The 26362-nt window shown below is 41.9% G+C and overlaps 1 protein-coding gene across 1 annotated transcript in view; it reads right to left on the bottom strand.

The window, feature by feature from the left end:
* Window positions 1-26362, bottom strand: part of ALK (ALK receptor tyrosine kinase) — a 316863-nt gene that overhangs the window by 216794 nt on the left and 73707 nt on the right. The window contains exons 3-4 of the mRNA XM_034060986.1: window positions 12238-12357; window positions 509-673 (exon numbers count right to left, since the gene is read on the bottom strand). Of these exons, the coding sequence (XP_033916877.1) occupies window positions 509-673; window positions 12238-12357 (285 nt within the window). The remainder of the gene's footprint in view (window positions 1-508; window positions 674-12237; window positions 12358-26362) is intronic.

The following is a 26362-nucleotide window of genomic DNA, read 5'->3' as shown; positions in this document are numbered from 1 at the left end:
AGCAAACAGAAAACCTAATCCCTGGACAAAAGGATATTGCCAACAATAGTCTGCATATTAGTAAGCAGTAAACAGGATCTAGAGCAGAGGTAAACCCAGGTTATTTTATTCATCTCTTCCAAACACGGAATGACCTTCAGGCACCATAGTACTATCCTTAACCAAACACTATCCATAGCATGAGTCTGCTGATTCAGATTTTCCACAATACTGTGTCTGGTATTTTGCTTCCCATATATATGATGCAGATTGCTTTTAGACAAAACCAGGTATTTTGTGTGCAGAATGACCCCCTTTGTTTTTCACACCACTTGCATTCATTGCCTGGTGCAGTAAAAGAACAGTTATAGCTGTCTTGGGTATTTTAGGAGGACATGTTTGTTTGGGTCAAGTTTTGTGATTTGTGGGGTTTTTTTTGTTAGGGATTTTTTTGGGGGTGGAGTGAGGGTGTTTTGTTTTAAAAATTAACCACTACACTGAAGGCATTACATAGTTGTACTCATCTTACCTCTAGGTGTATTCTCAGAGTGATCTCTCTCTGGCCCATCTGGGATGTTTAGCTGTGAGGTCTCCTCTGCACTCAGTCTGAGCCAGGCATGGTTGGAGGTTTCCTGATCTTTTGATGTAAGGGAGTATTCCAGCTCACAAGGAGATTCAAAATTGCAGTCGAATACTGGAAAAAAGAAAACCGACATAGAACATACTAAGTTAATCAAAACCAGCTTCCTCTGTGCTCAAAGGTGTGTATATATACTCATTTTATACTTCAGCAAGTTTTTCTCCATGATGAGGTAGGAAGAAATGGAGGAAGTCCTAAGCAGACAGGCAATAACGTGTCTGAAATGGACTGCAGAGAGAGGTTTTTTGTAGAGGTAGCAGCAAATCAAGAGGAAGGCCCAAGAGGCAGCAGTTCCCCTTCAGGACAGATTAAAAGGGCAGCACAGGCTGAAGTGGGGAAAGGCATCATCTAGACTGAAAGGGAAATAGCTTTGTTGATAAAACGGCACAGAAAGCCAATCTCCTTTGGGATGCTGGTTCAGATTCTACCCAGAACCATTACAGTGCAAAGACTACTAACATGCTTCACAACATGTTGCATCTGAGTGAGCACAGGACTCTGCAAAGCACGTTATGAATCCTGTGCATATGGGACATGCTGGTAGCCATAGGGCCTGGACCCTGTGAGGCAACCTTCTGACCCCTGGGGTTTGTAATTCTTCACCAAGCCAGCAGAAGCTTGATCTGCTGCTGCAAAGCTTCAGCCTCCAGGCAGCACAGGCAGCATCTGCCTCCAACACAGACCTTTCTTTTTGAGATGCTTCTCTTTCAGAAACCAATTACCCTGCTGGTCCTGCTATGATTCACTACTCAGTGTCCCATTTACTATCACACCATAACTCAAGTTGCTTAACACAACATGCAGGGATAACCTGCATGGATTTTACTTCTAATTGGCAGGATTGCTAAATTTTCTGGAATGTCCAGTGTAGATTTGCTTTTGTGACCACAGTCAGCACTCAACAACAATATTCAGCAACAGAAAGAAACTATTTCGGAACTAACTCGATGTTTATGAAAAGGCTATATCCATTTGAAAAAGCCCAGCAAAAAAATCCAGGTCTTCCTTGGAATTTTCTACTGTCCTGCCATAAGTATCCAAGTGGAACAAATAATCTGAATTGACATTAGTGGAATTAACTGATTTTTTTTTTAAACTTCAATTACATTCTCTATTAAGCATCCGATTTCTTCTTAGTGTGCACAGATTTATGTAGTTCAGCCTATTCTCCTGGTGATATAACATTTGCTAATCTGAAGGTTAATACTGTTGCCCTCCCACTATAATTTTCCCAGCTAATTTGCCTTTCTAAAAGCAAGCTGGAAAGAGCAGAGTCTATTTTTCCAATTTATATTTGATTTTCTTAATCAGGTGCTTTATCATTCAATCAGCATTTCAAATGCTTCACAACACAATGGAAACCATGTAGTGCAAGGGATCCATATACACCACATGCACAAGCAGTAAGAAGGATTCTACATATTTTTTTAATTTTGAAAATACCTTCTCCAAGCCTCTATGTTATCAATATACATTTCACGATAACTGAAGCACACTTTAATTTAGGCTGCAGGGAACAGTGGATACAGCCGTGCTATACAGTTTTCTACTGCAATATCATAAAACCTTAGACCACTTAATTCTAGTCCCTTAGATGATCTTTTAAAAAAAAAGAAAAATAAACCACACTTCTTTTTTACCCTATAAAGTGTTAAGAGTCTCTTAAAACTTCGTGTCAAAGCCTAAATGGACCAAAGAACAACCAAACTCTCAGCTGCAGAAGACACATCATTACTTCATAGTTTAGTTATGGGGAACACCTTGAGTAGCATGTGCTTTAGGGCACTAACTAGATTATCTTAAGGTCCTTTCCAACCCTAACCATTCTATGATTCTGTGAAATACAGCTCACGCAAGGACAGCAGAACGGAAGGCCCAGGCCAAGATCAACACATGGCAAGAGAAGTCATTTCAAATCAACTACTTAATTCTTCATGGACTTCTCTCCCCATCAGTCTTGTATTTTCATGAGCTTTCCAGCAGTTGCTGCTTGCTTCCACTCCTCTCCCATCCAGCTGCTGGGAACAGAAGCCTTTGTGTTCCCTTACCCTCTTGCCCCCAAGCAGGGGAATATCCACAAGGCACTCTCATTTTCCTCCTCCACCCTGACAGCCTGATTACAATGCCTACAAGCACTCAACAGCCAGCTCAGCTCCCCTATTCAGTCTCACTTTCCAGAACATCCTCATCAAAAGAGAGCTATCAGTTGTGGAGCCCTTAACGCAGCAGGCCTCTGACCTACAACTGGGACAACTTAATTGGGGTATGTGATTAAATAACAGCCACCACATTTAGCATTATGACCCCTGCAGACAACTAAAGCCTCTGCCTGAAGGGGAGAAAGTAAAAGAAAAAGGCAAGTAGCAATACCATTTCCTTCCCTTGCAATGAATAGCCTACAGAGAAGTGGACAGGATCTAACATGCCTGTTGTGGTCAAGCTGAATAGCCTTTACAACAGGTTAATCCTTGCAAGAAGAGGAGACTGTGTGGCGCATACATCTGGAAGTGTCTGTGATTTAATGAAAACATACTTGCAACTTTAACAGAACTTGATAGTGCCTCTACATCACCAGAATATCAGCACGTATCTTCATGAATTCCTATTTAAATGAGTCTCACATCAGGCTATTTCAATGCTATTATCCTATTCAGTACAAAGAAAGGATGACAAAGAAATGCTATCTGATGCAACACAGCAAAATCTATGCAAACAGCATCCAGTCTTCCAAGCTTAATGTTAACTTCCACCCTCAGGCTTTCCTTTTTTCACAATGTCCTTCACTACTGACAATGTAACATACTTTATAAAAAAAAATTATATGGAATATGTACATTTCTTCAGCGATAAGCTGCTCTTCCTGTGGCAGCTGCTACAAGACCACATAAACCAGATTTGCAAATTCAGAACCTACATAATATTTGAATTGCTGCCATAAATCACCTGCCACTTTTTATGTCTTCACATTAAAAAAACCCCAAAAAGGTATTTTGCCTTCCTTTTCTACCTTCATCTTAAATGTTTAAATGCAACATCCACTTTGTCCTTGCCCAGCTAAGCACATAAAGAAGCAGCCATGTGCCTGTGGAAGCTGAATAAAAGCCATTCTGCATTACCTGAAAAACAGCAAACACTGCAAGAAAGGTAATTAAATCTAACAAAAGTTTTAGTGATTGTTTTTTAAACCTACTACCAATACAAATTGACTAGATACAAAGCTTTAGGATTTCAATAGTGTGCCCTGTCAGTAAAGGGGTGGAGGGAGGGAAGAGAGTTGTGATTTCTGGCAGGTTTCTTTAAAGAGCTGTCACAGAGATTTATATCCAACATACACATTTATGCCACAACTGTATTGACATTATAGATCTGAAAGGCTTAATTCCTCTATATACGGAATTTAAGCACCAGTAAACTGCAAAGTCTGTTTTTAAATATATTGAAAAAAAAAAAACAAACCACCTCAACTCCTTGTCCAACAATCTTTAGCACTTGCAACCACCGGACTCTAGAGAGACAGAACAGCTTATTTATTAGAAATCTATTTTTTTCATCATTATACCTTTAAAGTGGAAACAAAAGTGATGCTTATAATCAAATTAATATAAACACCAGTTTAAGAAAGGCTGTAGAAATCAATCATTTCAATTTCCAATACATATGAAGATACAAGAAACCAGCCGCAGACTGGAAAGTAAATTAAGCTACTATCCGATTGAAAAGACAGTGGGATCTGTGCGTGTCTGATGACAGTAGAGTCTTGTGAGTGCTTCAATTTATTTCTTTTCAATCAACGTGTCTAACAGCTATGATTTGTGCACAAACAACTGAAATATCTGTCAACTCCATCTGTTTCAATTAGACTGATTAGAGTTTCCTAATAAACAAATTACTTAAAATAGTAGTATAAACAATACACCACAACACAGTAATCTGCTTTAACATTGCTGCAGGGTCAGATTATGGATCATTCGCTCTTTGGATCCTCTTAGATCATTTGTGTAACCACACACCACAGAAAGATGCCTTATTCAGAACAAAAATAATTAAATTTAAAGAGAGCTATAAAAAGCCTGTTCTTGTTAAGAAACTATTCTGATTATCTTTTCTTCAGCAGCCTGACAACAAACTAGGTTTGTTTTAAACCACATCTCCTTTCAAACACAAGGATCTCACCAGCAGGTAAGTTACTCTTAGACTGATCCTTTCTAATTCTATATATGGCTGACTTAAAAGGGTCCTTGCACTCCTCGTCTACCAACTTGTACAAATCACTCCTCCATTACTCTCAGCTGGTCACCCTGGTGTGGTATCTTTCTTACTTTGCTGCAACAGACAAGGGGGCAAGTACAGGTTCTCTGTTCTCAGAGCAACCGTCTTAGAGACCTCCTAACTGGCAGCTCATCAGCTGAAACATGACTAATTTGTACGACATCTGGAGACACAAATGCACAATATAGAGGTCACTTCACCAATCAAAACAGGACCACAACCTCTCTCAAGCACACACCTCCTCCAGTGGCAGCAATTGCAGCAGCAGTGCATGATATTCTTGCACAGAGTGCCCTTTTTTCATACAACTATTGACAGATATTCCTTGTGGAGAAGACATAATTTAAATTGTATAGTAGAGATGTGCTCTGCTGAGTGAGCTTTGAGACCTCCATCAATACACACTAACCTCTATTATACTCATGTTATAAGGCCTATAAGCTTTTAATTTATGACAGAGAAATGACAAATTGATTTTCCAGTTATTAATCCTAGGGACAGAACCAGTTCCTAAAGCCTTCCCCATTCTCTCTGGCTAGAGAAGGGCACAGGGCATTCAATTTAAGCGTTTCAATTGCCTCACCAGGCCCTTCTGAACTTCTGCCCAGCAGTGCAGGGGTACATGTGGGGTGATACATGGATGCCTGCAGTGATAAGTATTTCTCTGTGACAATGGAGCATAAATAGGAAACTGTGCTCCCTGCCTGTCAGTTTATCAGCCTGCTCGATACTCAGGAGGACACCAAATACAGGGAGATAGTTGGAAGTGGGCACTGCACCCACAGAGCACCCACAAAGACAAGGTGAAACCCTCTACAAACGCATCCCTAGTGCCACCTTTCTTCTGTGCAGCTCAACGAGCAGCAGCAATTTAAAATGAGCGAATCCATCACAGGATGGAAGGGCACCAAAAATGAACCCAAAAATAAAAACCCAAAACTCCCAAGGGGAAAGGTGTCAACGGTCATGAAAATCAAAGAGGAAAAACAACTGCAAGGTTTAACTGCCTTGTTCCTGCAGCAAAAGCAAGCCTGAAGAGACATTTCCATCTACTGTCTTCCATTATCCAGCACTAAGCTATATTTTAAGGGACAGAATGACACACATATCCCTGCCAGGCACCCCAGACCTTACTACCCCTAGCAAATACCTGCACAGACACAACTGCCTGGTGTTTGGGTTGCTGCTTTGGGAAGTGACAAACATGAGAGCAGCAGCATGGTATAACCGAGCAGGTGAGGAACTCAGGAGGTACTGAAGTGTCCCATGGCTTTGGGGTCCATCCTGCATGTGAGGCAGCGAGGAGAGCAGCCAGGCAGCACACGAACCTCTCCTGCCTTGCAACACAGCCTGTGCTCACCTTTTAATTTAAAGCTACTTAGCACTCGTTACCTGACTGCTCTGCACCCTTCCTCCTCACCAGCAGGCTCCGTGTACACTCACCCAGCCTCGAGTTACCTCACGACGCCATGAGCCTCTCCCCCTCACGCCGCCTCAGCGACCACTTTGTGACCCTGCAGGGCAGGCAGAGCCCCGGCTAAACCCCCGAAGGGGGTGAGGCAGCCAAGCCCTCCTCTGGGAGATGGGGACGTGCCCTTTCAGCCAGCCAGGCTATGGAGGAGGGCAGGAGGTGAGCCGATGGGGCTCACAAGTGAAGGCGGACCCCCGGGAGGCCCCGTTTGCCTAAAGTCCCCTTCAAGGTAGTCCTGTCCTGTACCTGCTACCGCTGCCCAAAACCTCTTCCCTACCTCCTCGCTCCCTGGAAACCCTCCAGCTGGGCTGCGGTCGCCTGCCGGGCTGAGGTGGGAAGCGCAGGGCGGCAAAAGGAAGGCGGATCGGCCATCCCCTTACAGGTGCACTCCTCCCTCAGAGCTCGCTGTGGGGCTGAGAGGCTTTATCGCTGCGCTCGGGGGTACCGCAGGATGGCTGAGGCTGGAATGGGCCGCTGGGATCATCTAGTGCAACCTCCGTGCTCAAACAGGATCGCCTCACGCACAGCACCCAGGATTGTGCCCGCACCGCTCTTGAGGATGTCGGGGAACGAGACTCCACAACCCTCCCGGTGCTCGGTCACCCTCACAATGAAGAACTGCTTCCTCCCGTTCAGGTGGCACTTCCTGGGTTCTGGGTTATACCCGTTGCCTCTCGACCCCATTGCCTGGCAGCAGCGAGAGGAGTCTGACCCCATCCTTGGCACTCTCCCTTCAAATACTTAAACATATGGATTAATTCCCCTCCAGAGCCTTCTCTTCTCCAGGCTGAACAGGCCCAGCCTGGGCTTCCCTCGGAAGGGGCTATTAGATTGCACTGGGAAGAAAACATGTTTTAGAGGAGCAGTACCCCAGAGGAGGCATCATTTCAGCAGGAATCACCCCCAGGAAGAGCGTTCAGGCCTTGATACTCAGCGCAGGGCTCTCCCCATGCCACAAGGGTTTAAATGAATCCTGTGGGGAGTGAGCCACAGCTGGATGTGCCACTTAGAGAGAACGACCATAATGCAACCATTCATTTACGTGTTAAGAGAATTTGTGAAGTGACAGCATATTCTTTATAACTACCCAGCTCCTCAGTGTGCACCAGGGACTGAATCACCAACATCTTTGACAGCTGCTTTGTTCAGTGGAAATCAAGCTACAAAGAAGATGGCCAGGACTCCTTTATCAATCAATTATAAGCACACTCTTTCAAGACAGCTACAAAGAGAGGTGTGAGGAGGGGGAGAGCAACCAGTAATAACTCTCATCTTCATGCCTCCTGCTCTAAGGAGTGACAGGGCTCATCCTCCACACGAGAAGTATTTGTCCACCAGGGCTCCCATGCGTGCAGCAAAAACAGTAAATGAAAGAGCATTCCTAATGCCAGTCCTGGCCAAAAGACTGAAGCATTGACTAACAGCGATTGTTAGAAAACATGCTCCAGTTGGCGCAAAACAGTGGTTGGATGAACTGTCATGTTTTGACAACTCATACAAGGGGCCTCTTGCGTGAAGTCTGAGAGATCTCTAGAGAAAATGAATACTTGAGAGACAGGGAGAAAAGTAATCTGTTGTCTTACTGGATGTTATTTTATTATTGAAAAAACATTCAGCTGTCATTGGTGTATTATCTGCGGAAGAAAGAGGAGATAAGGAAAAGAATAACTTGGAAGAAAGTAAAGATTTCTCCCTAATATGACTTTTATTTCTTTCTTGCTTAGGACAGCCTTCAGTTTAGCTAGGCAGATGATGCTTTTCCTGTGATTTTCCTTCCCCTGGATTTCATCACCTTTGCGCATGGCAAAAATACCATCTAGCTGTTAAACAAGAATTCTTGGCTATGTATATAGGGTCACAGCATCTGCTATTTTATATGGAGCAATTCTATTAATCTGGTGTGAATAACTGCTGTTAATTGAAGTCTTGCCCCATTATATTTATAATATTTCCAAAACTATGTGCAAGTACTTCTAAGATTGCAAGAAGGATGGGTTTGAATTAAGGCAGTACATCATTTTTGCAACATCATTACTAAGAAAGCACTGAGTAATTTTTCCTCTGTGACATAATGCTATTCTCCTCATTGCTCTCCTAATTTTATCTCACCTTCCAAACAGAAACTTGTTGTAACAATTAGTTCACTACCATGCATCTCACTATTGCCATGCTGAGCTAAGTATCATGATAGCTTCATCATTCTGAAGATGTCAGGATTAGTCTGATTTGTTCTAGACTTATAAAACAAGTAGTCATGGGAACCTAACTGTAGTACAAATTCATCTGGCTGGTGCCCTCTTTCTCTTCATCTTCCCTTTTGTTTGATGTTCAAACCCATTTTGTTTCGTGTCAGCAGTGTCTAACTGGTATCCAACTCACATGAATGAAATGGTATTTTGAATGCATGCACACGAGTACCTGAATTCAGCAAGTTGCACACAGCCTACCAGGGAAAAAACCTAATAATCTGACACATCACTGAGCAGCTGCCTTGCCAGTGAGCATCAAATATGCAGCAAGAATGAACCCAAATTATTCCACAGTAAAATTACTCCAACACGGTTTAATTATTATTTTTAGCAAACCCAATTCAAGAAATCATGAACTCATCACAGATAACATTCTATTAGAAAGTGTAAAAAATAGAATCAAACCCAACAGTCCTGTCAAATGAGTTTTCTGAAGACATAGAGCTCAGTGAAATTGTTAATAAATTGTTAATAGAAGCCATACTTTGGATTATGCTTTTAGTACCTATTAAATCAAAACTGTGAATAATTATGCACTGTTAAAGGTATGTACTCCTCCTCTGCTGAACTCACATTTCGTAGACATTTTTAACCACACCAGTCATTTGGCAGCCAGATCTGCAGTTTTCCCTGGAGTTTTATTCCCAGTTACCTTTGGTATCCAAAACACCGCTATTTCCTAAACTTTCTAAACTTTCCTAAACAGCCTGAGAGAGGTACTTCTGTATTTTGCATAGAGCTAGTTCAGAACAGTGGCACAAGAAGAGTTAAAAAGCAAAAGGCAGCTCCTATTTCCCAAATGGCCCAATATGGCAAGCCTTATCCCTGCTGTTCTCATGAAACGTGTTCTTTAAAAACAGAATTTAGATGGGCTGAATTGCATTTGGGTTTTTTTCCAACTGATAGCACCTTCTGCAGTTGCTGCCATACCCTGCTGGGATCATGTTCCCAGATCAGGGTTGTTGGTTGGCCTGGAGGAAAGTAGAGGATGGGACAGAGATGGGTACATTAACTGCATGAAAGCTTCCACACCTTAAGGGGCACCTGTCATCTGGAACCTCTGTTACAGAAGCTTAATGGATTTCATGCAGTGGACAATTGATTTCTTATACAATACCTATATAGAAGAGAAAATTAATATTCAACCAACCAGGACAAGAAATGAAATATGTGGCTGGGTGCAGTTGATCATGTGAGCCCCAGGACAGAGTTCCATCAGTGCTGCAAATGGGAGATTAATATGCTACCATAAGTCCACATATGCAGAATTCATTAAAAGTTTGTTTCTAGACAGGAAATAGTCTGAGTGTACTTCAAAGAGAACAAAAGAAAACGCAAAAATATGGAGATTTAAAGACTCCTCCTGCCCTGCAGGCTAAATTCCCAGATAATTTTGACTTCATGTGTCTTTTTTAGACTTCTATTTTCTGAAAGGCAGATGGATTTTGCATCTCTGGGATGGTAGATGATTAATCAATGCTTGGATAGAGACAAATCTAGAAACCTCTAGACAAAATAGAAGAAAAGTCTTCTGAATGCATCACTCTCAAGTATCCTGTTGTGCCAGTGATTATCTTTTGGGATTGCTGCATATAGTTTCAAATGTCTGATGAAGCACTGTTCCTGCCAGAACTACTAAAGGCAGTCTGTCAGAACTTTTAATTCTGAGCAAAGGAGCAGAAAACTTAGTCTGGCAAAGGAAGAGGGACCCTCCATGTCCATTTACTCAGCCTTCCAATCAAAGAGATTTCTCCAATAGTGGAACATAGGGAAAAAGTAATTAAGACAACTAACATTGCCCCACTTCAGCACTGTCAGACAGTCAATGAGATGGGCCCCTTCAGATGATTAGGCAAACAAAGTTTTGATAGAAGTTTTATTGAGAGCTCTGCAATCACAGTCACACTGGCAGCAGTGAGGAAAACTTCTGGCAGAAGGGGAAAACATTTAGTAGTGTTTTCCTTCACACAGTAGTGAAGGACTGCTGGCTTTTATTTCTGCTAATGCCTTATTGTGTGATTTTGGATTAACCACTCAATCAGAAGGCAGGGGTAGTCCTGGGACAAGGTTACTTGCCTAGAGCTTGCATGGTCTAACTTTGTCTTCTGCTTTGCTCTACTGATCACCTGCATGACTTTCACAGAGCTGCTTAGATCCAGAGCCACTGATCAGCTGCTGAAAGGCACTGGTCATCCCTGTCGTGCTCATAGCAGTTCTGGACAGAATCCCTGGGAAATTTACTAATAAGCATTCAGGTGGATATAAGCTGCAGGAGTGCAGAGGAATAGAGAACAGGACTTTTAAGACTTGTCCTCTTGAGCTACTGCTATCCCTTTAAAGTTGAAGGAGATTCTGCCAACTTTTGGACAAGTTAAAGTGCAAAGCTAGAAAAAACCCAAATTCCTGCTGTCCCTCTTCAAGACTCTCCAGTAGTTTCAAGGTATCTGCCCAGAATTACACCTACTGAAGGATAAATCAGTTTAGACCTGACCTGGGCAAAGATTGTATTTTGTGTGACACCTCATCAAAATTCTGCATTTCCTTGCAAAACAGATGTTTGGGATATGGTAGAATTTGGTCTTGTGCAACCAGCTAAAATCATAATAAATCATTTCTGCTTAGATGCAGTACATTTATCTCCATGTGATGCTGTCTGATGGAATCAGTGCTTTTAGGTTTTAAGAACAAAGGCTTCCTTTAGTATAGTACTACTGAGAAACTGAAAGAGTTTAGGCTAAATTAAAAACCAGTCTTGCAACTTCCAAGAAAAACAAGTGAGGAAAAAAAGATTGTACCACTGTCCCTTCCAAAACGAAACTGGTGTGTCCTCATCATTCAAGCAGATACAACAGCTAGAAGCAGATATTGTATGCCAATGGAAGGAATATATATTGCACACATAAAAGGCTGCAACATAAATTTGAAGAAATATGGGACTCCTTCATATAGGTAGGTCAAACTTTTCCCTCAAGCAGATAATTACAGGCTTGGGGTGAGTAAATCTTATTAGCCTCTCAGCACCTTATCTCCCCTCATAGAGACTGGTAGTAGATATATAGTAGATATATCCTACTTCAGCCACTTTCTGGATTGCATCATATTGCCTTATGCAGTCCAGTCCTAACTGTGACCATCATATTTCACAGTGGAATGGCTATGGATAGTCAATAAATAGGTCATACCAGAGAACAGATGAAAACAGATTCTCGTATTTTGGGAGGAATAGGAGTTACAAAAGGTGATGGCAAGTAAAAGTCAGTTTGGTACACATCTCTCTTTATAGTAACACTGGATTCCAACACACCCCTCAAATATTACAGCCTGAGCCCTTCCTTTTGATGGAGCAGGGCAGGCTGGGGCAGCCCAGGCCATCAGGTACCTCTGTAGAGATAGTGATGGCCAAGGCCATGTCGGGTTGTGCTGAAATGGGACTCCTGGGCTTATGGGCAGGGTGGGGAAGACCCCAGCAATACCTGGTAAAGGGCAGTAGGGCTTATTAGTACCCTCAGAGGCTGACAGAACAGATATTTTATTATGCATCATTTGACGTGTGTTGTTTTGCTCCAGTAGTATACCAATATCCACAGGCCATTACAGCCTCTGGAGGATAACATATAAATGCTACTCACTGTGTCGTCCTCTATGGGAGAAGAAAGAGGATGTATCTCTCATGACCCAGGTGAAGTTCCAGGCAGAGTAACCAGGAGGAAGAGGTGGGCTGCTTGCTGGGAGTTCCGAAGGGCTTGGACCTTTCATTAAAAAGAAACAAAACTAAAATCAAAACCAAACATTATGTATCACATAGCTGTTTATATGCTAAACATCAAGTGCAAAGATCTTAAACAGCTTTGTAGACCATATGCAACATGCACCAATATTCAAATACTTCTTGGTTGGTTCTTCCTTCCTAATACATGTATGCTCAGGGAGACAGGAGATTAATTGCTTTACATCCCAAAATTATTATCACCTAGAAAAACTGCCAAGTTTAATCTCACATTCAAGCTAAGTTCTCTTTGACCTTTCAGCCCCAATTTGTTTGGTTTTGGCTCTAAGTCTTGTTAACATGAGAAGATCCTGTACACAGGCAAACATGTGCCCAGCTTCTATTCAACAGTCCAATCCTTTTGTGGGTTGGAATATGACAGTGACCCAGAACAGGCAAAACAGTAGACCCAGAACAGTACAAACCTGCACTAATTCTTCAACACTATGATAACATTAGAGGTGCAAAGAGAAACGCTATGTGAAACAGCATGCAAGGTAAATGAGCAAAGCAGAATTCTGTGAGCTTTGAAAGACAGATTTTCCCTGTGAATGTTTAAGTGGGATTTTCTGAAGAAAACTTAAAGGATCTTGAGTATTCTCATCTCACTTTTTGAGGTTCTGAAGGAAAAGGTAGGATTTAACTTTGTAGAAATACAGGTAGGCAAGACTTGTGTTTGGGAAGTTGGTTTGATGGAACAAAATAAACCCATGGGTTGCTGATATGTTCTTATTCCTCACAGAAGCTATAAAGAATTTGTTATTCAGAAAGAAATTTAAAAGCACATTTTTGATCAATTAAATACTATTTCTCTCAAGTGAGAATACTACAGTAGCTTGCTTGAATTCTTTTGGTTTAGGTGCAACATTAAGCTCTGCTGCAATTACAGCAAAACAAGTTGGTAATACCTCTCAATAAAGATTGGTAAAACTTCCTGTAACAACAGGAATTAACTAACTTTGGGTAATAATTAATTCAGAGTGCTGAGGTACTGTCCTCTTGGACGGATAAACAGTAGGGGATAATAAAAGATACAGTTAAGAGGATAATAGCAAACAAGGTAAATTGCTGATGCCTGGGGAAAACACTGCTTTGATTGTGTTAAAGCTCTGCTTAGCCCTGCTGCTCGCTTCCACTGAAGAAAAACTGGAAACTTTCAGAGGGACTTGTCAGGAGCTTAAATACCAAGTGTCAGCTGTGCCCTCTCTCATTCTCAGTGCAATCTAATCGTTAGCACACTCCTGTAACTGAGTAATGATAGTGAAACCAAGAGAAAAAGAACCATTCTTATTAAGAGATGTAATTCTTGCTCATTGCTTAGAGCAATAATCTTCAAGATAAGAATGGACTTCACGCTGTATTGCAAGCTATTCTTCAGTGGGAAAAATTTTATATCCCTAATGGCACAATTAAACCTGCTAAGTTATGGTCCAGTAACTAAATATTCTCTATTGTTGTCTGCAGTGTAGCGACACAGAGATCAGACCAGTGATTTATAACGGCAGGTACCAAACCTAGTGTGCTGCCTTCAGCTGTGAATGATGAAGTGATAGGTAACTATGGAATAATCTCTATATTGGCTTTTTCTTCCTAACACCAAGACATAGTTGACACATCTTTCCCTCATAAGGCTGGTTGTGGCAAATAAAGTCAGGGTTCATTACAACAGCTATAACAGTTGCTAAAAGCGGATTATTTCCTACAAATGCGATTCATTTCAGTGCTAATATAAAATAGTAATTAAAAGAATATTAAAAAAATGAGCTCCTGAAATAAGCTGGTTTTAAAAGCAATGCGTGTTCTGCCTGATGTGAGATGCCTGACCAGTATCAATATCCCTGTTAGAACATTTGCACCCAGGGACTCTCCAAAACAGGAATGATTTAATATCCTAAACACAGATAATGGGTCTCCCACAGACAAGAACCCTGCAGCCTCCTTACCCTGAACAGACCCAAATGAACGTAGACATGATGTTCAGTACTGATGAAGAGCCAAACCTTGGGGTCACAACCCTGAAAACCAGCCCTGTGCCCCATCCCTGCTCCCATGGCAAAATAATCTGGGAGAAAGCCACTGAGGTGGATCTTGAGTTCTGCAGGCACAGAACTCTGAAGTATATCCCTGCTACTGGCCTGACCAGCCGTAGCTGGGAACCAGAAACACAACCAAATTACCCCAAATTTCCTGGTACTCCTCACACTCAGAATGATGCCTCTACACACTGCACTCATCAGAAATCATGCCTACGTTCAGCCTCAGCTAAGTGGAAATGTTCCCTCTGTCCCCAGTATATGCAGGAAATTGAGACACAAAGTTGAATATCTGAACAGATGACAGGGCAGCCCAGGCACCTGAACCCCTCCTCCACCAGCAAGAAGAGATACATAAGAGATTACATTAAGAAATTGAAAGTTCTTCTTTATTTTTAAAGAATGGAATGATTCAGATCAATTTATTTTAACCTAAGAACTCCTTTTGCTCATATTCTTTGGGATTAATTTTGGAACTTCATCTCAGATGATTTGTTTGGGCTATTGGTCTGAACTTGAAGACAAGAAGATGGTATCAGAAGTTATGAATCTTTCCCAATTAAGTTATCTTCAGAGAAAGATGCTGGGTAAAAGGTTTTTGTATAGCCAAGAGGCTACTCTTCACAGTGAGGAATGATTTGATTTCAGAGTGAACTATAGGTTAGGAAAAGGAGAGACCTTTCCTCTTCCACCTCCAGGGCATTATACATCCAGAGAGGTAATAACAGAAGACTGTATCAGCTAAATAAACGCTTCTTGTGCAGCAAGGCTAATGCAAATGGAGACCACACTGTGGCCATTTTACAAAATAAACGGGTTTTAGCCCTCTCCAAAACCAATGATATGGAAGCCAAAAAGCACTAAGAAAGCTTTGTCTCCTTTTTAAATAGGCAACCCCCCCATTCCAGTTGTTTGGACCAGGGTGCTCTGTCACTTGCCAACAGTAACCCTAACCTTTAATAGAAATTAATGGATTAGCAACTGGAAGCTGACAGCTCCATTTTTAGTAGCCAGAAGTATGGCAAGGTGCAACAGAGGTTTCTTTGATATTCCTGCCTAAAGGAATATCCAGGGCCAAATCCCGACCTGAGGTACTCCATCACAGCTAGAAACATGCACCTGAAGAGAACATTTGACATTTCTGGTTTTAAACGTGTACAAATGAATCTCCTCAGGGGATGTGAAGTTCGTTCAGCTCACCAAGAGTTTGGGTAATAAACCCGAAAATGGCTCATGTGTACTGAAGTCAAGCCTCAAGGCTACAAATTCATCACATAAAATATTCATGTATTATTTTAATGAAAAATGCCTCTTTACTAGAATAACCCATGTTCACATAAAAATGGAACAACAAGAAAGGCTTCAACTTGGGTCAGTTTGAAACAAACAGGGTTTCCTCCCTTTTTTTTCCCTTTTTGGAAGAAGGATGAAATATCCCCAGCAATTTACACAGGCACTTTTCTAAAGTCCTGTGCAGTGCAGAAATGTAATTGAATTTTTATCAAAACACCCATGCCTTTTTTAACCAAAAAGTGCACCTGCATATAAGTGAATATTGCTTATTACTGCCCTTGGATATTGCTTCATTACTCAGTAGATAAGCTTTCTCACTTTGCTGAGCTGCATTATTCCCAGCTTCTCAGTGGTAAATCTGAGGTGATAAATCTGCATGTGCCTGTCCTCTAGATTTCAGAGTTGCAGCAGATGTGTAAGTTAATAACCGAGATCACCATGTACTTTTAACTGCATCCACACCTGGGAAAAGATCTCAAAATCATTCATATTTGTTTGTGTGGATATCAGATATCAACATGAGAAGTATTTGTGATGCTGATTTGTAACAGCAATCAGTGGAGTAGTTACTAGAAATACTACAATGATGTGGTTAGAAACAGCTCCCACGAAGATCTGGATTTTCCAGTCTCTGGGAAAGCCTGATATTTCAGAAGAGGTTATTCCAGTTCTAAGGAAAAAGGAGCAATTTTCCACAGAAAAGAGATTACACAGTTATCTTTTCCCCCAAATTGGAAAAAAAAAATAGAAAAGAAAAGCCTAGATCTATTTATCTATTTGAGATCAATGGAACTTCATTTCATTAAAGCAAACAGAAAACCTTACAGGCAGCTGAATGCCTGGTCAGCAGGGATATGGAAACCTATGAACCAGAGGCAGGCCAAGGACATCCTGGTAAGAGGCAGATCCAACACTGCGGGGCCCTGAAGCCCAACATCTCCATCTTGCAAAAGAGTTCTCAGGACCTGGCTGTTATGAAGTCCTGGCTGGCTATGAGCAGCCAGATGTTCGGGCTTGCCTCTGTCTAGCTCAGAGGATACACCCCAGAGGTCCTTGATAAAGGAACCCTCAGTTCCTGGCCTCACAGAAGCTTTTGGTTTCAGTTTTGAGGGGTAAAGGGATGCAACCAGAGGGAAAAAGGTTGCCTATGAACTCAGGGTAAGCTCTCAAGTTCATAACTGATCCTCATGATCACAATAATAGTAGTCATACAGCCTCTTAGAAACTTTAATTTTCCCTCTTCCCATCTACAATCATACCTGGTCATCCATGAAAGTGCAAAACCTACACTATATCAAGGTGACCCAGAAGCACCAATAACAACAAACAGGCCAAGTAAAGGCTTTGTGAGTAATCCACAGACTCAGCTGTGCTCATACAAATCACTGTCTAAATGACATTCAGAAGCCAAATTCACATTCTGTTTATAGTCAAGCTGGAGAACAAGGCAAAGGGCGAGCTCATTCTATGCAGTTTCTTGCTCTGACTCGTTGGTGAGCTACACTAATGGGTGGATGTACTCCAGGGTTCCCTTTTACAAACCTTTTCAACAGAACAAAAATGTTTGCTGACAGTCTGTCAAGTTTATCTTTTTAGCTGGGAAACATATTTAATAATACATCATGTTACAATGATTTTATGTCATATTGAAAGCCTGATGAGTGCAAATAAAGGATAGTATGTGTGTCAGCACCTGGGCTGGGTTGCTGCAGAGAAGAAATTTGCATTTAGTGGGCTGTAGCAGACATGTGGATGGTGGGTTCAGTCTGAGGTACTGCATGAGGCATAGAAGTGATCAACAACCTGACTGGCAGATGCTTGATGTGCAAATTTGGGAATAGCATACACTTCCCGTTCACGAAGCATTTGTCACTAATAAAACCGTATTTAATTCAACACCTGTGCTATCCTTCTGGCCCTGACGACTGTTCATTTTGGTCTTTAAGGCTTATTTAAAATGGTCTTTTAGCCCTTTTATGTTTGCAATATATTTTTTTTCCATCTCCTTTTCATATGGAGTATTAGCTTTTGACTGGAAAAAACACTTGCCTCAAACCTGCCTTATTCAGTCAGCAAACAACTACTGCACAGCTCCATTCTTTTCTACCCACTAGGCAGTCCCTCTACCTACCACTGATGCAAGGAGAGGCTGTGTAAGTCTGGGAGACGTGGTCTCATCAGCAAAACCTGGCTTATGGAAGAAGAGAAGCACAAAACACCTGAATTACAATCCCACTAAGGCACTAAGACAGGGAAATATTGACCAAAAAATCACATGTTGATGATCATTACAGGGGAAAAAGTAAACCACGCTTTTCTGTTCAAAAAACGGGGGAATCCCTTTGCTGCTTTCTGTGACTTCTTCTTAGTATTTGCATGTAAAATCTATATATAAATATATAAAATCTGTATCAAATCTATGTATTGTAAAATCTAATGTATTTTTTAATTTCTACTTGTCAAAGTACACACTGTCTACACAGTCAAAGCAAGTGGCATGCAAAGAGCATTACAAAACCCCACTTCAAATGACCAAGCTTATCTTCCAGCCAGCTCAACTACTATAGTTTAAAAATACACTGCCACCTAGAGCATACTACTTACTGCATCTCGGATGCTTTGCAGGTGCTGAAGACCTGCTTAGTAAGACACCACAAAATGGCCATGACTTACTGATAAAGAGCTCTTAACTCCTACCAGGATTGCTATACCAGTATATATACTACATATATATGCCCCATGCTATACCAGCATATAAGCTATACTAGTTTGCTTCTCATCTGTCGTAAGTGGGTTTCAGTTTGATTCGTGTTTGTTCCAGCTGGTGTCTTCAGCCTATATATTGTCTATTTGCATGTGTCAGATTACTCCTCTACAGGAACTTTCCCTTAGTCTGTACTCAGTTAACATAACCTCTAGAAGCACAGCGGCCAGGCTTTCAAGTTAAAAAAAAGAATGGTTCTTTTAACAGTGTTTTAATAATTCATTACACATACTGACTTCAAACCATACAGTGGCTTTACCTTGGATTTCTGCATAGCTACGTCTATATTTAACATGTACACCCAGCTGGGAGTCTCTCTCCAGAACTGCACACTTCCTATATAATTTTAAGTAGTGGGATTAAGGAAAAAAGAAAGAAACCAACCAAGAAACAACCTCCTGCTCTTTACACACTTAAAACCTTCTTTTCTACTACACCAACTGTGTACTAAACCAGAATGCACATAACAAGCTTACACCACGAAGCAGCCAACACTAACACAGCTACAGATAGATACTCAGTGGCCCAGTCCCTACAAATTTTAATACAAGCTCGTATTTTTCTCAACATCTCCTTTTGATCTGTCTCTCTCATTTTGAAGGTGTGGCGTTCAATGCTCACTTCTATTTGTCTTTGTATTCCTTAAGTGTCAGTGAGCAAAGCCACATGCTAAAATTCCTTGAACATTTAAATGTCTGGGGAATGAGTATCTGAAGGGTTTGGAGGAGATCTGAATCTCTGTGCTCTGCAGGAGTCTTTTCACCCTCAGAGCAGGTGGCTGCATCCCCTTCTACAGACTGTTTTGATCAGGATGAAAACGGTGGTAACTCACTTCTCCTCCCACACTTTCATGCCAGTCAGTACCTCTAGCTCTGGAGACACTTGTAACAAAGTTTATGGAACCTTTTTTCCTTTCATATATAGCAATTAAATGCCCCCCTTCCAACTCAAATCCACCTACAGACACACCTGACTTGAGGATTTAAAATCCTCTCTCCCACTGCACTGTAGCATTGAGCTTGGGCATAAGCCCACCCCAGGCACAAGCCGGCCCTGTTTCCCTACCTAGAACCATTCAACAATGTCACCTGCAAATGCTGGCCAGTAAGTACTGGATATTTGGAAGAAAGCAAAAGCAGTGGCATAAGTCAGCCTAATTTTTCCTCATTACTATCATTATTAGTATTACTGCTTCAATGAGAAGAGGGAAATCCCAAGCTTACTGCACAAGTGTATGTGAAAGATGGCAGCAAAAGGTTCAATAATAGTCCCATATATAAAGATACGAAGCCAGGGGCTTACTTTTAAATGAGACATCCCCAGCCCTTCACATTTAAAACAGGCCACAAGCAAGGGAAATGAAATACAGGAACTTGAGGTAAAAACTGGAAATTTCCCGTACATAAGAGGCAGAAATCCTGAAGCCTCCCATAGGAAGTGTGCCTTGTCTGTTCCACACAGACAGGGAGAACACCTTTAGAAAGGTCAGTGCAGCTCCAGAGGCTTTGTCCAGCTTTAATACAGGGCTACATTCTGAAACCTTGCAACCCAAAGATGGCATTTTAGAAGAAGAATCTTAAAATAAGCCTGTTGTTATCAAAACAGAAAGTGCAGTTCTGGTGTCCTCAACATAAAAAGGACATGGAACTGGTAGAACAAGTCCAGAGGAGGGCCATGAGGATGATCAGAGGACTGGAACACCTTTCATATTAATTCAGGCTGAGAAAGTTGGGGCTGTTCAGCCTGGAGAAGAGAAGGCTGTGTGGAGACCTCTTAGCAGCCTTCCAGTATCTGAAGGGGGCCTACAGGGATGCTGGGGAGGGAGTCTTCATTAGGGACTGCAGTGATAGGACAAGGGGTAACGGGTTGAAACTTAAACAGCAGAGGTTTAGACTGGATATAAGGAAGAAATTCTTTACTGTTAGGGTGGTGAGGTACTGGAATGGGTTGCCCAGGGAGGTTGGGATTGCACCATCCCTGGCAGTGTTCAAGGCCAGGTTGGATGAAGCCTTGGGTGATATGGTTTAGTGTGAGGTGTCCCTGCCCATGGCAGGGGGTTGGAACTAGATGATCTTGAGGTCCTTTCCAACCCTAACTATTACATGATTCTATGAACACTCTGAGGAATTATACAAAGCCCTACATATGTACAACAGACACAAACTGTGAAGCTGTGGCAGTTATGAATTTCCTGCCATTTGTATGGCTAAGCCCATTTATTTGCTGCATTAGGCACTTCCGTTAGGATATAGTGTTGCAGAATAGCAACAAATGTGCAGGGTGTTTTGGTACCAGAGAGAATACTAGACATTTGTTATTGGTAGGCAAGCTGCATTATTTCTAGAAATAGCAAAAGGGTGCGATGACTATTTCAATCTAAACCACAGCTGTCTTGGCAGTAACAATAAAAACTACTTCATATTCCCTTTACTGGGAAAGATGCCAATGTGCTTATATTGTCTGATTTCACTGCAACGTTTAATTTTGCTTAAGGTAAAGGACAGCATCTCTGACTGCAACTGTGGGGTATTTAGATGTGGAAGTACTTCTCAAGGAAGTTCTGCAAATGCTCATCCAGTTCCAACCTCCTGCAATGGGCAGGGACACTTTCCACCAGACCAGGTTGCTCCAAGCCCCATCCAACTTGGCCTTGAACACTGCCAGGGATGGGGCAGCCACAGCTTATCTGGGCACTCTGCCAGCACCTCAGCACCCTCACAGGGAAGAATTTCATCCTTATATATAACCTAAATCTCCCTTTAAGTTTGAACCCAAACTTCACTCTATCTTGCAGAAGTGAAATTCGGCACATCTGGAACAGAGCCAGTGTGTGGATGCGGCTTTAATGTACACAAATAAAACAAAACAGCCTTGCAGGAATATCTAGGACAGCAAGGTATTTTATACTGACTTTTGGTTTTCATTATTCCCCAAGTTTATGTCTATCTCAGTTCTTCCCCACAAAAGAGAAATAAACTCACTTCTCTCCCACCCAGAACATGCACTGTTCAAAAAGAATTTCCCAAAGTGATTACCAAAAGGCCTGTAAGAGAAATGATTACAAATGGCTGAGTTAACTGCTCTGGATGGCCTCATCAGTCATCATAACACAGTCTCGGCACCAGACTCATCAGGACAGGAAACTTGCCATGACAGATGACACCTCTTCAAGAAGACTTCCTCCTGTGCCTTTTCCCTAAGAAAGACTCCTGGGATAAGTGGCTTCCAGCAGCGATCCTTAAGCAATAATCAAAGAGGAATCATCCCAACCTGCCTACAGTGAGCTGCTTCTGGGTTGGGGACCTTTAGTCTCCATGTGTGCAATGTTTTATCTGGGTGCACAACTTGCAATCAATAAACTCTGGGCAGCTGCTCTGCAGGTGAGTTTAGAGATGACAGTAAGAGTGACAGATTAAGCGAGAGGAGGCCAGAAAAGGCTGACACAGCACTGCCAGCCCCAAATGCCACAGACTAATTTGCAGTGTATGCCTCATTTTCTGTGTCTAGAAGAGAAGAGTCAGTAGAACAGAGTTAGTTTATTGTAAGTCTGCCATGGAAACTGGTTAAGTTGAAGCTTTCTGAGTTATAGAGTGCCTTCTGTGATGAGCACCACACTAATACCCATTATAAATAAAAGCCAACTTACCATCCCATAGATACTGTTTTGTGAACTGGAACCCGAGAGTGCTTTCCCAGCTCTTCTTTTCTGCAATGGGATCTAAAATAAACTGTGTGCTTTCTCCTTTCGCCTTGCTTTTTTCAGCTATTAAAATGGAACTAATGCTGCTCATGGGGCTTGGGAATCCTTGGCCAAAAAGCAATATTTTTATGAATAAATGTCTAAGCAAGGTTTTAAAAGTATCTGTTCCCTTAAACTCTGTACTCTTGCTCCTCACACACAGTTTTCACTACAGCAAAGGGTAACAAGCTTGTTTAAGAAGAACAGTTGGCTGCGTAGTAACACACAGCTCAGTCACAGTGACGAGGCAAACTATCTGCAATGAACAGTGTGTTTGTGAGATTTGGCACTCGTTGCCTGTTTGCAGATTGTTCATGGACAGCCCCACAGTTGATGAATACTTTGAAATTACTCAAATATTTACTGGGAACAGATTTCAGCCCTTGGGGTGTTTTTGTTTTGTTTGCTTTGTGTGGTGCTCCAGCTATGCACCAGTTGGTCTTTCAAATGCCCATGGTACTGAATAGGTGTTGGATCCGAGCAGCAATCTGAATTCCTGCTTCACAGAAAAATCCAGGATTTCTCCTTTTTTTCCATTCCACATGTTGGAACGAACAAGAATAAAACTGAGGTTTCCTAGAAATACAATCTTATACAGGAAAACAGCTTGGGAGCAAATGTTTCTTTGTGTAAAGGAATTAAGATTTAAGCATTTCATCTCAATTTTATAGTATAGTATAGTTGCACAAGAAGTAAATCATCCAAATGCTTCATGTGGTAAGGTCAAAACATTGCATTTTGATGCATGATGACCCTGGCATTTTGGGTAACCTGACTGATTCCCATAGGAAGTCTAGTTTCCAAAATGATACTTGCTGATGGAAAATCTGCATTAGAAAACAACTTCAGTAATTCTAATTCTTATGCATCTGACAAGATACAACTTTGCTATGCAGCTGCCAGAGCAGCTCTCTGAGAATCCCCTGACAGGGACCTGGAACCACTCAGCTTGGCCAGTCTGGAATAAACTCATGGAGAGTCAACCAGGTCCTTTGATAAAATGAGTAAAGAGCAAAGCAGGCTTAACACAGCTATGGGAAACTCATAAAACATTCAAGTGAAAGAACTTCCCTGCTGGCTACAAACTTCAGATGAGTATTTATTCTTATTGACAGAGAGGGAGCTGCATGTCAGACACAGTGCAACACACTGCGGGAATTACAACAATCCCCACCAGAATGATGCCACTGCTCCATACATCCATACCCTTCCTTGATCATGCTGGCAGGCAGCTTCAGAATGAAACACACACATTTTCCTTTCCTTTGTAAAAAAATTGGTCTTTCTGTTTACAAACTGCCCACCCTGGTTAATCCTACCCACAGCTCTAACTGGCTTACAGTGCGCACAGCTGATCCATCACTGAAGGCAGTAAGCTGAACTTGCATGTGTGGAGCTGCAGAGAGCTATTCCCTAAGTTTGTATCCCATCAGGGAGGCAAAAGCATTCATCCTTCTCACCAATTTTGGTTTCCAATTGGAAGAAGTCTTTTGAAATAGTTTTACAAACCCCTTCCAAGGCCTGCCTAAGATCCCTCTGGCAATGACAGTCATGGAAACTATCAGGTGAGGATTTGGGGCATTTTAAAGGATCTTGTCTTATGGCTTAGCAAGTAGGAATAAATGACAGCCTTAGCAGTCAGCCCTCCAGAATTCATTATTGAACTGACTATGCCTTACCCAGGATTACAGTTTGAGACGTTCTTGGAAACTCTACAAAACTACATGAGGAGTAAGTATCTGTATCCACAGAATCAGAGAATCTGTGGTTTGAGTTCAGAGGAACCTTAAAAGCTCACCCAGTTCCAACCCCTGCCACAGGCAGGGACACCAGACCAGGTTGGTCCAAGCCCCATCCAACCTGGCCTTGAACACTGTGAGGCATGGGGCAGCCAACAGCTTCTCTGGACAGTGCCAGTATCTCTGTATGGGCAGTGTCTCTGGACTGTGCCAGTGTCCCACCACCCTTATAGTAAAGAACTTCTTCCTAATGTCTAATCTAAATGTCCCCTCTTTCAGTTTAAAACCAGTCCCCCTTGTCTGCCATTATATACCCTTGTAAAGAGTAACTTGTTATTTAAAACTGTTGTAGAGAGTTACCTTGTATTAAAATACTTGCTGCACACCACACTGCTGTCTTAGAGCATCATTCCCCTGTGTGCTGTGGAGATGACTGTACACCACCAACAGGGAACTGGGAGCTCTTGAGCTGGTACCAGAGGCAGCACTGGCTCTGAGAGGAGGTTTTCTCCCCTAACGTTTTGCAGCCATGTGCCTCTCACGAGGGCAAAACTTGGTCTGGAGCAATGGAAGGACACTGAAAGGATGGGATGGTGTAGGAACAGACTGAGTCTCACAGTGTGGGACTGAGTATATTCTCCTGTGAATGAAACCTGCCTCTGTGCAGCTCATGCGGGGTTTTCTATTAGCAGGCACCATCTCAGATGTTTGTGCTCCCTGAGCATCCACAATCTAACATTTATCAGGGAAATAGTGCTACCTTGTCCAGTCTGCCCTTATTGCACAGCTAAAAATAGTAATTAACCTGTTTTCCTGCTCCTTGCTATCTCTGGACTACACCTGCTTACACTAGGTTGATCAGAATCCAGCTCACTACTCCCAGGAATTAACATCATTATCTCTTTGTACAGACTGCCTGAGCTGCAAATTCACCTCCCTGGCTCTGGCTCCAAGTTTTAATCTGCTGGTAGTTCTGCTTTCTGACCATAGGAGCATCAAGAACTTTCTCTCCTTCCTCTCCATTTCCTATTCTAAAATGCAGTCTCTCTTGCTTCTCAAGACACTTCTCAGTTAGGCATCTCCATTCAGCACCTAACCTGCCATTTCCATGATGATCAGCTAGAGCTGGAAGCTCTACAGTACATCCACTAAAAGAGAAACTAAGTCAAACCACTTCAGTCAAACTGTCCTCAATTTTGAGGTGTGTTAAATCAAGCTCCATACTGGAACCCCAGCTTGGAGGGATCTGTATCATCTCATGTCAGGTAACTGCAGAGTATGATGTCACTTCTAGTGTAGTCTGAAAAGGATTTATCACAGACCTATCACCATTTACAGGTCAATCACAATGCTGTAATCAAAATCCAAACTGCTACTTTTTGGTCTATTTTTGTGACACTGGACAATCAGAATTGCTATGGGATGAAATAAGCAAGATTGCTCAGAATTTCATCTAACTTTTTAAGATAATCTGTTTGGATTTTTTTCCTTTTTCTTTTTTCCTTGAGCACCTCTCTCTTCCAGGTAATGCTGCTTTTCCAGTAACGTAGATTCAAGATGTACCTTTACCAGCTACAGAAAGAGAGCAGAATACTGCAGGCACACATATTCTCTTCTTTCATCTAGTTTTGCAGGTGTTGGAGGTCAGTATCCCAATGATCACTTCCTTAACCAAATTGCATGACACTTCTCAATTTTTTATGGAGCTGCTGCACAGAAATCAGCTGTGTAAAAGTATTATAATGGGACTTTATAGTAATGCGGCAGCAGTACTCAGCAGCACATGAAAAATGCACTCATTTCCTAACCTGCAAATGCAACGTAGGGTCAAAATTAAGCTGGGTTTCTCCTGTCCTTTTGCAGTGCATGCAGTTGTAAAACCCTTGTAAACTGAAATAATGGTCTCTGTAAAACCTGTGCAATCCCAGTGCTTTCAGTGGTCAGGGTAGGTTACTCACCAGAACCTGGGTTAATAGCACCATTATTGATAGCACCAGGGTGCCTGAGAGCCTCCATGCTGTGCCAGCTATAATTTTTGGTGGATATAATATAGGAAGGTGGAGATTCCAGCTTGCTCAAAGCTGAATTGGTTCTGCAATGCTAACAGAAGTAAAAAGCAATAAAAGCCATCATGTTGTCACTAACAAATTTTATGTGTGTCTGAAAGTACACGGGGAGTTACTCTATTGATTAAATAAGGACCTTTTTGACTAGTCATTCTCTAGAGTAGAATAGCATTTTAAGATTGGTAGTGAATTACAATCCTTTGAGGAGTTCATTAGGATGCTATGGCATTCCTGAGTTTAGCATACCCCAGTCCTGCAGTAAGAGCAAAATATCCTACAATACCTGCCTGCAAGCTGGTTTGAAGAAGCAAAATCCAGCACAATCCATAGGTGGTGTGGGGTCAAAAGCCAAAG

The sequence above is a fragment of the Melopsittacus undulatus genome, chromosome 3 (assembly GCF_012275295.1).
Source record: "Melopsittacus undulatus isolate bMelUnd1 chromosome 3, bMelUnd1.mat.Z, whole genome shotgun sequence".
In the NCBI taxonomy this organism is placed as follows: Eukaryota; Metazoa; Chordata; class Aves; order Psittaciformes; family Psittaculidae; genus Melopsittacus; species Melopsittacus undulatus.
This window is presented reverse-complemented; position numbering and strand designations above follow the sequence as displayed.